Source organism: Symsagittifera roscoffensis, chromosome 6, assembly GCF_963678635.1.
Source record: "Symsagittifera roscoffensis chromosome 6, txSymRosc1.1, whole genome shotgun sequence".
Classification (NCBI taxonomy): Eukaryota; Metazoa; Xenacoelomorpha; order Acoela; family Convolutidae; genus Symsagittifera; species Symsagittifera roscoffensis.
This window is the reverse complement of record NC_087067.1, coordinates 26880832-26896540: the sequence shown is the minus strand read 5'-3', so window position 1 is coordinate 26896540 and position 15709 is coordinate 26880832. Positions and strand designations below refer to the sequence as shown.

General features: G+C 38.7%; 1 protein-coding gene across 1 annotated transcript; it reads left to right on the top strand.

Moving 5' to 3' along the window:
- The first annotated feature begins 14241 nt into the window (after positions 1 to 14241).
- LOC134847864 (ADP-ribosylation factor-like protein 3) lies at positions 14242 to 15365 on the top strand. Its single transcript, XM_063865116.1, has one exon. It carries the CDS (start codon positions 14285 to 14287, stop codon positions 14822 to 14824), a length of 540 nt encoding a protein of 179 aa, XP_063721186.1. The 5' UTR covers positions 14242 to 14284; the 3' UTR covers positions 14825 to 15365.
- Positions 15366 to 15709: the final 344 nt, after the last annotated feature.

Here is a 15709-nt window from a genome sequence, read left to right as displayed (position 1 = left end):
GTTTTGATGAAACCTCGAAATAGCTCAAGTAATGTCAAGAAGCGAACCGAATGAAAAAATGTTTATTTTTTTTTCTATGTAAGCTAAACCAGCTAAGCGTCTCCTTGGACCAAATCGCTTTGCTAAAAAAATATTTTTTTTTGTTTGAAGCCAATAAATTTATGATACTTTGAAAAAATAGTAGAGTCGTAATTTAACTTGCCGAGTGAAAACTCAAGTGGCATAATATTAACAGATAACGATTTTATACTTACGGATAGGAAGTGTTTGATAGCTATCACCGCGGACATGAGTTTTAGAACAGCAATAGCAGCCAACTTCAGGAGAGAGTGTAGGATCATAGAGTTTGTTTGATAGCAAATACCACGAATAGGGGCAGTAGCAGCTTTACCACCAACGGCTTCGCAGATACCAGGGAAGTGTTTATGCTTCTTAGTGACGAGGGCGACGGAAAAGCAAAACGTAGACCCTGAAGGGTTTGGTTTTGTTCCTGACAAGACTAAGAGGTTTATCAGTGGAGATGGGAGTGAAAGAGTTCTCGCTTCCTGCGTACGACACAAACAGAGGACGACTGCCTTCTCGGTAGTTGTACGCACTGATACACGTGAAGTTTTGGGATACCAACATAGAAGTGTATCAACATACGAAATATTATTTAAGTATCGGTTGAGTGTAGGGTGTACTACGTTATTAAGATTATGCGCCTGGAAGGCTTAAGGACCACGAATGATCAGGCAAAAAGTTCCGTAAAGATCCAAAGCGTGAACTTCCCACTCTTCGATCATTTTCCAAGATTTTAGATTGAATCGTATTTAATATATCTTAAGATCAATGTCTTTTAATCTGATTGTTTTTGAAGTATGTTTTAATGTGAAATTGGAACAATATTGACAGTTGTGATAGCCATGACTTTGTTTTTAGATTCTGACTGATCGAATTTTTTTTCCGAATTTCATCTTTTCGAATCGATTTATCAAAATCATACAATCGAACTGAAGCAGAATGGAAAATTTTGACAAATTGGTGGATTTAACCGAGGTCTGCGTACGGCCAGACATAGACGAGCTCTATCGCCGGCTACTGGAAAGAAATTATGCCCAGGAAGACATAGAGGTAGTCATGTTGACGGCTGCTCTAATGAAGATCCTAGGACATGACAACCGTGGGGAACGCCCCGCGGAAGTCATGCTGATTGTAGCTTGAGGCGAGCCTGCGGGTTATGGGATTAAGGAAAGAAGCGCTTTCTGGAAGTGACTTGCAGCGCGAACCTGGGGTGGGTACCGCGAGAACGTACCAGCCTGGAGAAATGCCTCTCCCAGCCAGGCCTAGTTCCGGCTTGAGGAGTAGAAATCAACCTTTTGACCAGAAAATGAGTTGCAAGGCTGCCTCGTCTAGGTCACAGTTGAAGGCTGCGGTGTCAGCGAAGAGAGCCAGAGTAGAAGAAGAAGTGCAAACGATACTTCTGAAAACTCTATGAACACTCCCTTCAATAACTTTTCTCTTGTACAGCAAAGGTGCGCACCCAATTGAATCCAAAAAAAAAACAAATTACCATTACTATCAAGTTCTTCTATGGTTAACTGCAAGTTTGGATGCACCTTTTGTTACAGTTCACATATCTTAGAAAAGCCTGATCACAATTCTCAGCCCGATCTGCTTCCTGTTTTTTCTTGCAAGTAATGCAATACCATACTGTTTTAGCGATGTTTACAGATCTCCACATTGGAAAATTTTGACCAGGCATTGGAAAAAAATCGAAAATAAGGATTGAAAATCAATATCCGAAAAATTGGTCGGACAGGGTAGTGTTTAGAACTCTTAACAAGATCAATGAGGGAAAGAAAAATTTAGAGGTAAAGGCATCAGAACCGAGAAATGATAAATGGTTAAAAGACTCACCCCCTTTTTTACAATGTAATGTCGAGGCAATCCATCTCAAATGTTATTTGCAAAGTTTCAGCAAATTTCCGGGGCACAAATGATTTTTACAACAAGAAAATTGAAAACATGCTTCCCATCCCTCAAGACTTACTCTGCTCGTGAATTGAGATCCAAAGTGGTGTATAAGCTCACATGTAGTGGATGTTACTCCACCTATGTCGACCAGACAGTCCGGCATTAGCCACGAGGGTCGATTAACACCGCAAAGGGGACTCCTCGGTAGGGCAACACTTATTAGAATGTAATAAGGAGGTGGGCGGTTCTGCTGAGCTGAAAACAGAGATTATAGAACAGACAATCAACACTCATAACAACGAATTTTATAACCATGAAAGAACAAAAAAACTAAAAAATCTCAGAATTTCACAGGATGTTATTAATGAATTGGCGCCCAATTTGACCTAATGGAAAAAATGGTAACCCTTAAAAATTTATTACTTTTTTTTGAATTTGTTCAGTTCTCGAAAAAATATTTTCGTTACAATCGATGAACAAGCACAAAGAGGCTAGTTCACTTATATTTCATTAATACCTGACGTAAATTTGCACATTTGAAAATAATTTCATTTTGCAATTTAGGTGTTTATGTTTTTTAAGTAAATATGCGGAGAGAAGGTAGCCTTGTCGATCACCGCGATGCATTTTGAAGCTGGTTGATAAGAAAAAACCATTTATCTGAAGTACTGCTTTTCATTCTAAATACAAAGTTTCAATAGCTCTAGCGGAAAACCCATCAAGATTTAATCCTTTCAAAATATTGATGAGAAGTGATCTGTCAGCTTTATTAAATGCTTTAGTAAAGTCTAATTTTACTGCACATGATCCTCGGTTAGCCAATCGTTTGATTCAAAAAAAAATAATATTTAGTAGTAGTAGAGCTCTAGGGAATTTCACCCCTTTTACAGTCCATGTTTTATCTCAGTTTGTTGTAAACATTGCAGTTTCCACATCTGCATAAGAGTTTCCATGTACATTTGATGACTTCACTGTACATTTTTTTGAAGTATTTCCTGTATATGTAGGTCAGAGTCGCTTTGCTTGGTCTAAGGCTAAAAGTTGGGCAGGTTCGGATAAGACAGTTGTATAGATGTTTCACTCGTCTGAAAAAATTGTCGTCCGTTCTTTGCGAGCGGCCTTTTGGGATTTGAAAATCGCCTCTTGATGACTGTCGGGTGATTTCGCATGATTCAGATGGTTTTCGTTCTATTTCTACGTCGTAACGATTTTCAAGCAGGGCTATTAGTATTAAAATGTCGTGCATTTCGATGTATAGGTTCAAAGGAAGAAGGTTCAGGTCCTTCAGTCTTTCAGTATAAGTTTTGCTTGTTGCGACGAGAGCAATTGTCCGACGAGAGCAATTTTAAAATTTTTCATTATCAAAGTTTGATTTTCACATGTAATAGGAATTTACAAAACTTGAGATATTGTTGTTGTTGTTGTTGTAGTGGATTTACAGCACAAGGCTGATGGATGTTGCTCCCTTTCCGTTTTTATTAGAAGATTCTCCACTTATTTCTGCATTGGTTGCAATCGCACGCAAGTTGCCAAGTGCAAATATTGTTTTCGTTGTACTTTTCAACCATGAAATTCCACATCAGTTGTAGGATTCGGTTCTTGAGTCCAGTTTTGTTTGTGAAATCAACGTGTTTGTCAATTCTGTTTGCAATTTGACTGGTACGTATTGTGAATTCCCCTCGCGCATTCTCTGTTCTGATTTTGGCACTCTTGAAAACGTCCTTAACTCTGAGATTTGTCTGCGGGCACTGTGATAGATGTGGAAACACATCAGTTCGTCCATCAAGGCTAGAGAGTACCAGTAGGTCCGTGAGTTGTAAGTACAGTGGTAGTGGGAGCACATTTAGTGCTCGCAGCTGGTTAACATAGTATGTATCCGGGCTTGTTACTGTCCATTTTGTGACTTTCTTTTGGAAGCGCTCCAGGCGTACAAGATCTCCTCGGCTAAGATTTGTACATGAAAGTCCATATATCAGAATTGGAATAAGAAGAGACTTTTATAGGCCTAATTTGATTAAAGTTAGTGTTTTATAAGCTATATTACGTCTAATCAAGTAAAATGATTTATTAGCTTTGGTCAGTCTCATAACAATATGTTTATTCCAGGATAATTTATAGTCCACTATAAGTGCAAGATCTTTCGCTTCTGTAGAGGATTCAAGTTTTGATCCGGAAAGCTGCAGATCGTGTGCTCTGCCTCTGAACACCAGTTGTGAGCATTTATCGAGAGCCAGCGCCATCTTGTTCTCCTTGACCCAGTCATCAATGGACTTCAAGTCCTGTTGTACTTTGATTAGGTCTGTGTTGACTGTCAGAAGTTTCAGATCGTCAGCGTATATGTACGGGTCAGAGAATTTCAGTCGGTCCGGGAGGTCATTGATGAAAATGCAGAACAGAAGTGGGCCCAGGAGGGATCCCTGTGGGACACCACTCGTCACATCTAGAGTCACTGAAGAAGTTTTCTCAACTTTTACATATTGTTTACAGTTTAATCGATCATTTTTACTGGACTGGATTACTACATTTTCCATTAGTGCAACTTGACGTTTGCGGTAGCTTGTTGGTTTCGAAATGAGTAGTTTTTTTTAGGTGTTAAGCTTTTTCATGAGGTTTGATGTGCTTTGGGTTATCCATGATGGTAACTGCTGTCGATGCGCAGTTCTTCGAGGCACATAGATTTCTAACAAATTTTCAAAGTAATCATATAGCTCTTGGCAGGTTTTATCTATATTTGTGTAGCATATTGGATTGAAAACTTTATCAGCCATAGCGTTGTTTATACCTTCGAAGTCAGCTTTACCGAAGCTTCTATATTTGTCAATGACCGGTTTGGCTTCTTGGTGTTCTATTTCGACGTTGAGGTTTATTGATTGATGATCTGAACAGTCATATTGTTTATCAAAGAATTCATCCCTTTGAGCATGTACGAGACAATTTCTATAGAAGGCTACATCCAACAAGTTTTTTCCGCATGTAGAGAAGTTAACTGTTTGTCTGAAGAATTTTGTGTCAAAGGCATCAACTACCTCCTGTTCCTCTTCACTGGTACTTGTTAGGGACGGCCAATTTGTTGTTGATGTCACCACAAACGATAAGGGATGACGAGGTTGGAAAGGCATTCAATATTTTGTTAAAATCTTCAGACAAGTACCTGTAGGGACTTGATTTAGGGGGGTTATAAAAGACACAGAATATCAACTCCTGGCCGGATATATCAGTTTTGCATGAAACACAGCTGTCAGGCAGATCTACAGTAAGTTTTTCACATGCGAATGTATTCTTTACAGCAATGAGACTGCCGCCGTGTTTGTTTGTATCATTCACTCTTTCTCTGTCTGATCTATAGATATTGTAATCATGTAGCATTAATTCAGAGGATTCTATTTGATTATTTAGCCAGGTTTCACAAATGCCAGATGTAACAGCAGTAGAGAGTTTGGCTCGACGTTCGAAGTTTATGAGACTTCTGGCATTTATTTGAAGTACGCTTAGAATGGCCCCTAGTCACGGGCCGCTTTCATTGAGCTCTACTTTTACGTTGTCATTGAACAACTCCAAGTTTCTTATCCGTAACTTCCCTTTTGGAACGCCTTCAGTTATAAGTTCACGTCGCTTTTTGAGGATTTGATTTTCTTTAGCTGCGTCCTCCTTGGTCAGAGCAGGTGAGAGAAAGACTTTCCTTTCAGACAATTGGGTCTTTTTTTCTAAACTTTTCGCCAGAACTAATCTTGCCTCATGATGGTTGGCCACGGTCAACAGAAGGGTTCTGGGTTTCGTTCGCTTTTCATCGAACTTTCCCAGGCGTTTCATTTCAACGATGTTTGGTTGTACATTATTAATCTCTAGAATCTTCTTGACTTCCTCGTTTGTTGGGACAAGGTTCTCAGCTTTCGATTTCTGGGGATCTTCGGCAATCCCCTGTATTCGGATGCATTGATTGATGTTGTGATTTGTTCGATTTTGCTGTTCTTTTGGTACAGCATTCTTGTTGTTTCCTGTCAGAACAGTACTATATGTCTTTTCCACTTTCTCACAGGTGTTCCTCAGTGCTTCGTCAACTTTCTTCTCAACGATTTGAGTTAATCTGTTTTCCATGTTTAGAAGTTTTTCATTTATGTCTAAATCTTCCAGCTTTTCGGTCAGTTTGCTTTGTGTGAAGTTCCGAATGAACCGATCACGTACATTGTTTTCATGGCATGACGAACATAGCAGCATTGCCAGCGTTCCTAAATCTTTAATACCATTCACTGCAACTGGTGTTAAGCCTGTGCAGCTAGTGGTCAATTGAAGGTTAGCGCTACAAGCTACGCATTGATAAACAGGATCGTTCGGACCAATTTTCTGCTTACATGACTTACAGTTTTTAGTCATGGTATTCCTTACCTGGACTCTAAGTCAGAGACTCGAGGAGTACACAAGATTTGGAAGTATTAAGAGTTGACTTGGACTCTGAGTCAGGGACTCGAGGAGTACACAAGTTATGATTTTGGACTTAAGATTTATGGACTAGGGTTTCCCTTGGACTCTGAGTCAGAGGACTCAAGGAGTACACAAGATTTGGAAAGATGGACTTACAGTTCTGGGTTTCGTTCGCTTTTCATCGAACTTTCCCAGGCGTTTCATTTCAACGATGTTTGGTTGTACATTATTAATCTCTAGAATCTTCTTGACTTCCTCGTTTGTTGGGACAAGGTTCTCAGCTTTCGATTTCTGGGGATCTTCGGCAATCCCCTGTATTCGGATGCATTGATTGATGTTGTGATTTGTTCGATTTTGCTGTTCTTTTGGTACAGCATTCTTGTTGTTTCCTGTCAGAACAGTACTATATGTCTTTTCCACTTTCTCACAGGTGTTCCTCAGTGCTTCGTCAACTTTCTTCTCAACGATTTGAGTTAATCTGTTTTCCATGTTTAGAAGTTTTTCATTTATGTCTAATTCTTCCAGCTTTTCGGTCAGTTTGCTTTGTGTGAAGTTCCGAATGAACCGATCACGTACATTGTTTTCATGGCATGACGAACATAGCAGCATTGCCAGCGTTCCTAAATCTTTAATACCATTCACTGCAACTGGTGTTAAGCCTGTGCAGCTAGTGGTCAATTGAAGGTTAGCGCTACAAGCTACGCATTGATAAACAGGATCGTTCGGACCAATTTTCTGCTTACATGACTTACAGTTTTTAGTCATGGTATTCCTTACCTGGACTCTAAGTCAGAGACTCGAGGAGTACACAAGATTTGGAAGTATTAAGAGTTGACTTGGACTCTGAGTCAGGGACTCGAGGAGTACACAAGTTATGATTTTGGACTAAAGATTTATGGACTAGGGTTTCCCTTGGACTCTGAGTCAGAGGACTCAAGGAGTACACAAGATTTGGAAAGATGGACTTACAGTTATGGACTTAATATTTCCCTTGGACTCTGAGTCAGGGACTCGAGGAGCACACAAGGTTTGAAAAGACCGACTTTTAAAACAGGGGTACTGACCTATTGCTCGTTTTGTTTTGCTCGCCTTCTGCTCTTTGAAGGTTTCGGTTGTTTCGATCTCTGCCGTAGGATGAGATTGAGTCTTGGGTAATAGTGAAGAACTACAGCTAATGACCGGAGTTCTTGATCGTGCGATTGATGTAGCTTCTTGTACTTCGCTTTTATGGTGTTGTTTATTTGCTCTGTCTTTGTGAGAATATGTTTCGTTACGTCAATGACTGTGATGTTCAGTTCTAGCAGATGCTCGAATATATTTGTTTCTCCCCACCTATGGCAGTAGATGATAGCGTACAAATTGGGAATTGATCTCAGAACAGAGATGAGTTCTGCCGGTGAGAGTGGTTCCCCGTCGTTGTTCTTATGATCGGTGATTGAGTTGTTAATTAGATCGTGCCACAGGACAATGTTCTTGTTGCAGTTTCGTGGGAGATTGATGAAGTTGATCGCCTTTTTGTCGTAGAAGATGTTGCGGAAATTGAGACTGAGTCCAGAGTACGCGTAGACCTCTTTCCTCACTTCTCTATTTTCGTCTTCGTCCAAAGAATCAATTGCTTGGGCTAGGGAGCTGGCTCCAACAATTTGCAACATCAGGTGATGATAATATTTGAGACAAGAGGCAACCACGGCTACCTCGAAATTCAATACTTATCTGAAACTATTTAATTCATGGTTCAATTATCATTTCTGAGTTTGCTGTTATTAAAACTCGAAAATTATAGTTTTTTACTCAAAAGCTATTTCATTTTTTGGTATTCAAAAGCCTTTCCACTAAAGACTGCATCCAATTTAATCACGATCCACGCTTCAGTTTACTATTTTGGGTTTTATGCTTGGGGCTGTAATGGTTTGTTCCGAAGAAAACCAATCATTCTTTTCTGTTTCCTTGAATTCATGAACTCTTCTAAATGCCTGTTGGCTATGTTCTGAAACCTGAAAAATTTTATTTTTACTCGGAATTTTTGCTCATCAGAATGGGTTTGGTCTTTCTCTTTTCCGAGAAAATCACCTATTTTTATTTGACGGTGATCAGGCCTGCGAAAAAATTTCCGTTTTGTTTTTGAGAATGACATGGGAAATATCTTATGAAGATTTTGTAAAAGGATGCAGGAGCTTGTCTGAAACGGATAAAAATAGCCAGTGGAAGCTCACAGTTTCTGACGATGTGACATTTTTAGCTAGCGAACCAAGCTTAAAAACGGATGACGAATGGTTTAAGTATCAGTTGCATGTTATTTACAGGTTGGCTTTTTTTCATATAAATCAATAGATATTTTTTAATCTTTAAATATCTGAATTGAATTGATTTCTAGCTATAGCTACCATGTACCCGTTTTGTACTTCTTGAAGTTGAATCTTCAAGGAGAATCTGTGTTCGACCATCAATCAGATAAAAGGGTATCTTCAGCCGATCGTGATCCGTTATCAGGCGAATGTTTGGTGACACAATGCGAGCATCCAGTGCTGAAACGACCCTATTTCATGGTTCATCCTTGTAAAACATCAGAAATGATGGGTGAGCTGAAAGAGTTTTCTTCGGTGCAATCAAATGATAGTGCAGCCCATGTTTACTTGAATTTGTGGATATCAACTTATCTGCTGCTGCTTGGAATATCTTTAAATTAATAGTTTGTCGTGTTTCTGATACATATCATTGATCTGTGTAGAAAATTAATTAAAAAACATGTTGATCCACGCTATACTAGTAAGCAATCAACGAATGCAAGAAATTAAATTTTGCATGCTGTTTTAAAGATGTTTTTTTAAAGATGTGTCCTGTGATAGAGAGCAACGTTTTTCGTACTTCAAATTTCTTTAATTCAACATGTTCATGCAACCACTTAAGGCGTAGCAAGGATTTGAGGCCGATGTAGGTTTTTAACGCAATTGTAAATACCTCAAAGCTCGATTGTTCCTGAGTGTCATATTACTTTTTTGTTCTTTCAGTCTTAATAAAGCTTGTGATAGTTGAAAAATAATATGCACATGATATTTATTGAATATTACTGATGTATACGTCATTTGTGTTACTGATTTAAACGAATACTCAAAGTCGAGGATATCTTGTTCGTGCTTTTAAAGTTTGCCTGCACTGAGGAGCATTGCTAGGCTCGCCCAAAACCATTAAAAAACTGGCTCAAAAAAACTCAGCGAAAAAGACATAAACTTGTTGAATAACAAAAAAATTTGCAAGAAAAAAAATTAAGCTCTCCATGTCTCGTAGTGATACGTTAGTTATTTATTTGTTGTTAACATAATTGGAGCAATGAGCTGTTAAATAGATTAAGGTCAATGGTAGATAATGTACATATCAAATTTGCTAAATAGTATTTGTCTAATGTAAACAAAAGAGAGCTCTAATTGAGAGAGCATTGCAAAAATAAAGAAAGCCCTAATAGCTACGAGCTCCGAAACGAGTGATTGATATATAAAAACTCACCTTTATTCAAAGCTTGGTTCAGACTCTAAAGAAGGGGTAACCATCACGAGCCACTGTTACATTCAGTTAAATACGACATCAGTCAAGTTAAATACAATACATCTTGTATTCTAATCGACAATAGCCAGCAATGGTATATTATATGGTGACATATAGTGGGTAATGTTGCTTACCTTCTACGGGAGTAGCAGCGGCACAACAAGCGAATTTTCTGCAATTGCATTTAAGAGACGACGCTCTAAGGTTCTACCAAACGTTGCCACTATTGACGAGAGCGGATGTTCTAGCCAGTCTATCAGCCTTGGGAGATCATTACTGCTACCCGCAATTGCAAAAAGTGCATGTGCCGAAACTGGAACAGCTATGAATCGATCCGAAGAAGGATACACCAGAAAACTATCTGGTAAGTCTGACAAAAAAGGCACAACGAGCCAATCCAACACCCGATTTACTGGCCGTCACGCCAATCGATGCTGCAGCAGCCGATGCGGCAATCGAAGCGGCCCGCTTGAATAGAGAAACGGGCCAGAGAGGATCCATGCTGTAAATGACAATCAAGTGAAGAAGGAATGCCGGGATGGCTGCGATCTAAAATGATGGAGCAACGCCTGCAATCACTGTTCAAGAACTGTGAAATTTGGCACCTAAGCAAATGACAACAAGGGACGTGTGCCGAAATGAAGATTACCCGGAGGACGGCTTAAACAAAGTTAGCGAAACAGTCTCACAAAATTTGAGTGCCCCAACAAAGTTGACCACCACCCAGGAAAAAATGTAAAAACAGCTCAATGAAGTATGCAGCCAGCTGACGGATCAGAGGAAGCAGTTAAATCAGTGCCCAGTAGAGGAGAAAACCACTGCAAAATCCTCAAAAGTATCTCCAGAACTGCAACATTTTAAACACCCCAAAGGGAACAGTCCCGAGGTGGAAAGCCACCCAAGCAACGTAATTGGTCCGTTCAAAATCAATGTAATTGGTCCAGACGTAACCGTTGGGAACTGGTCTGGCGGACAACGAAGAAAGGGGAAAAACTAGCAACCGAGATACGGCGGTGGACTTGGAAACCAGGCGTTTCAACAAATCAACCCGAGTGATAACCAACAAAATTCTGGATTCCAAGTCCATCAATACTCGTAACAGTATCTGCCACAAATGCAACAGAACACTCAAGTTCAACAAAATCCTTAGTTTCAACAAACCCAAGGTTACTCGCAACGGCAGCAAAACCAGCAGCTGCAACCGATGGGTAAAAAACAAAACTTCCCCTTTCAGACAGATCAAAAAACTGATCAAGCCACTAAGTCAGTCAGTCAAATCACGCAAATAAAAAAATCATGTTAACCATTATCGTTGGCCGAAACACCGGAACACGAAATCCTGAATGGATCACCGGAACACGAGATCTTAAAGAACTCAAGAGCGAACAAACGTTTTTTAGACCGAGGCAAGAAAAAAATCGAACTTAAGAAAAGTTAGAACCGTTGGCGGACAGCTCGTCTCCATAGAAACTGAAATTACAGTTGAGTTATGGATGGCCGATGTGACCTTCACGGAAACTTTTCTCATACTTAACGCAGCGAACTCGATTATCCTTGTGACCCTTTCTTCAAAAGCATGAAATCCAAGTATGTCCCAAGTACAATCTCGAGTTCCCGAACCTGACGCTCCAAATTAATAAAATCAAACCGATAAACTGACACTCGGTATTGACAGAAGATCAAAAAGCACAAGTAGATGATTTACTTATCGGGTACTGTGACATCTTCGCCGAACATAGATTTGACATAGGTTATAACTCCGAGTTGAAGATCAAATTGACACCGGAACACCAGCAACCTTTGTATACACAAGGACCACCAACACCAATACACTTCAGAAGTGAACTAACTGTGGAATTAGCACTAATGCCTTATTTTGGACTCATAACAACACTCCCGCACTCCAAATATAGTAGTATATTGTTTGCATATCGAAAACCATCTGGTAAATTGCGGATGTTGATCGACCTTAGGCGGATAAACCATTCAATCAAAACCGACTATATAACTGCAGCTTCCCAATTTCAAATATGACTGATGCATCTAACCATTTCGCCGGAAAGAGCTTTTTTACCAACTTGGAACGTTCGCAAGCATAACACTGTGTTCAAATGCCAGATGACCTTTCAGTCCTTGGCATTCAGTTTTGGGTCGCGAACCTAGGCAAATAAATGCCTTGCTCAGGGGCTAAGTAAATCGGTCAAAGGATTTAGTTCTTTCATTCGCCACTACCTTGATCCATGCTTAGCGACAGATCTGTGTTGTTTCGGGTCGAGAACCTATGCATATAAATGCCTTGCTCAAGGGCTAAGTAAATCGGTCAAAGGATTTAGTTCTTTCATTCGCCACTACCTTGATCCATGCTTAGCGACAGATCTGTGTTGTTTCGGGTCGAGAACCTATGCATATAAATGCCCTGCCCAAGGGCTAAGAAAATCGGTCAAGGGATTTAGTTCTTTCATTCGTCAATACCTTGATCCATGCTTAAAGCTCTGTAGTTTTTGAGATATGACGTTTTTATGATTTTAGAAAGTTTAGTTTGAAGTTTCACATAATCTGAATTTCACAACGCTGTAATAGGGTACTGTGAGATTAATCTCAGGAGTTGCAATTCTTGCGTCTAGATGCGCTTGCTCATTTGTTTTTATTTTCCCGATGTGACATTTTTTCATGTCATTTAAAAAAGAACGAAGATAACAATTAACATAATTTGAAATTATCAACCCTTTTATTGGGTGCTGTCAGAGTACACTCAAAGGATGCATATTTTATTTCCAGTACATGCGGTTTTCTTTAGTGTTCTTAAAAATTCTAAGCACCAGAGGTGCGTTATACGCTAGATATACCGATTTAGTGGCCTCCTGTTGCCTGGTTTGATGAGAAAAATTTCTTTTCCTCGTATATATTTTGAATGAGCGGGGAAATACATATATATTTTTTGAGGTTTTAAGACTTTTGTATGAAAAGTTTTTCGGCTCAAAGGGTTTCTATTTTTCGGCTTTGTTAACTTTTGGTAGGTTTTTTCCAAAACTAGTTTCACATTTAGTTGTCTTGGCATGTTTCTGTTCGAAATATTTTTTGTGCATCGCCAATCGAGACAAATTATCTTCACTTAGATAGATCTTGATTTTTTGACCTTTTCGATGTTACGTCGATTTTTTGGCACTAAGCATTTTGTCTCACTTTTTTAAGCGTTTTTGCCCTGCTAACTTTTTTTGTATTAAGAGCTTAAATGGTTTAAGGACAATTTATACTAATTTTGCGTCGTTTGAAGAAAAACGTACTTTTACGCCACCTCCAGAAACGTGCCAGAAATGTAATACAGTGCTGATTTAAATTAACCGGACAAAACGTGTTAAATTTGAAATTTAAAACCCGTTTTTCTCAAATTGGGTTGAGTTTAGGAGAAAAATTATGAAGACAAAACTTGCTTAAATTTTTAGCAGAATTATTATGGTGTAACTTGTTTTGCGAAGTTCGGTCCCAAAATTTTACCCCAAAAATGAGTCATTTTGGCTTTTCTTAGTTAATTAAAAATTACGCCAAAAGTACCCATTCGATCACAGCCATAAGTATATCAAAATGAGCCCCTTACGTAGCCCAATAAACTTTGAGAAGGTTATATTCTTCAAAAAAAATTGCAAACCGTTTAAAAATTGTTTTTAAATAAAAAATTGGTATTTTATATAGTAAAAACGACCTTTTTTGTCTATCAAGCAAAAATAAATTAATTTATACAATGTTTTGGAGAATATACCCTTCTTAAAGTTTATTGGGCTACGTAAGGGGCTCACTTTGATATACTTATGGCTGTGATCGAATGGGTACTTTTGGCGTAATTTTTAATTAACTAAGAAAAGCCAAAATGACTCATTTGTGGGGTAAAATTTTGGGCCCGAATTTCGCAAAACAAATTAAACCATAATAATTCTGCTAAAATTTTAAGCAAGTTTTGTCATCATAATTTTTCTCCTAAACTCAACCCAATTTGAGAAAAACGGGTTTTAAATTTCAAGTTTAACGAGTTTTGTCCGGTTAATTTAAATCAGCACTGTAGTGTCAGGAAAAAAATAAAAGTGTCAGAAATGTAGAACTTCGTGTTCAAGTTTTGTTTTCGCTTAAAACGATTTCACAAATGCTGTCGGCTTAGTTGCAGCCCGCTGCTGAATGCTTGCTTCACAACGACAATTGTATAGCTAGACGTTTTTTTCTTAAAAATGAGCATTTTACGTGACAAAATTCTAATTTATTGTAATTCTGGTTTTCTAATTCTGGTTTTCTAATTCTAGTTTTCTAATTCTAAATTCTAATTTTTTGTAACTGTCAGAATCGGATTTTGGATTTGAGATAGATGTTTTTCAGTCAATAAATGGGGTTGCTTTCTTTCCTCCGGAAGCTGCAAGGGGGCAACGAAAGAGAGTGTCGTCTGCTCCTGTTGGGTCTGGACAACGCAGGCAAGACCACAATTCTCAAGTTTGTGGCCAACGAAGAACCAACAGTCACTCCAACACAAGGATTCAATATTAAAAGCGTTCAGAACGGGAACCTAAAAATGAACGTTTGGGATATCGGCGGACAGCAGAAAATCAGGCCGTACTGGAGGAACTATTTCACAGATACAGATGTCCTCATTTACGTCGTGGACAGTCATGACACCAGACGACTGGAAGAGGCTTCTACGGAGTTCCACGACGTCCTATTCGAAGAGAAGCTAAAAGGAGTGCCGGTGCTAGTGTTCGCCAACAAACAAGACCTACAGGGAAGTGCGCCGGGATCTCGGGTTGCTGAAATCTTAGAATTGACCACTATAAGAGACAGAGTCTGGAATATCCAGCCATGCTCGGCACTGACTGGCGAAGGTGTGAAAGATGGTATGGAGTGGGTGATGAAAAATGTCAAGGCTAAATAAGCCTCAATCGGACTGTTAGAATAATGGGTTTTTGTTAGCCTCTTATTGTTCACTTTGTTCACATGCTGCAAGCAATATCAAAAGCTCAAATATCAGAAGGACTTTTGTAGTTTTCGTTTGTTTTTTTTGTTCGTAATACTTAATATAAAGATATGCAATACAAATTATGAATTTTTAGTTTAACTTTGAGGTTTGCCGACACAACTTGATGATGAGCTCTATAAGATAACTATCAATAGTTGAGTCGCCTAGCTCTCTTTATTTTTCCTTATTTAAATTGTTCACGTTTGTGTATATCATTTTGTTGAACTGTAAATATCGTTGTAGCATTTCTTAGTGATGAATATCATCTGATGAGTTATGTTGCATAAATATATGTAATTATTGCATTTACTGAAGTAAATGTACATTCTATGTAAAAACTACGTCTCAAATGAATCCACATATCTTTGCTAAGAATAAACATTACACGGCTGTTTTGAAGACTCATTGAAAGATCGTACTTAAAAAATCCAATCATACAAAGATCGGATCATGTTTACTATTCCCCCCCCCCCTTATTGCAATAGGGGTAGGGGGGATAGTTAATACAAAACCAATTCACTTGAGCATAAATGATATATGTTTTAATAGGGGGGGGGGAGAGATTCTTTACAAGGTACCATAGGGGGGGGGGGGGGGGATAATTAACATGATCCCAAAGATCCAATCAAACAAACATCCAAGCTCACGAAATCAGTGTAAAAAACCGAATGCTGCCTTAGTTAAAATTTTGAAACAACACATCCATTAGGGCTTTTTTATGTTGAACAAATTTAATTGACCTGAAGATGTTTTCATACAAAATTTAAAATTTGATTAAGTATGAAAACATCTTCAAGGTTT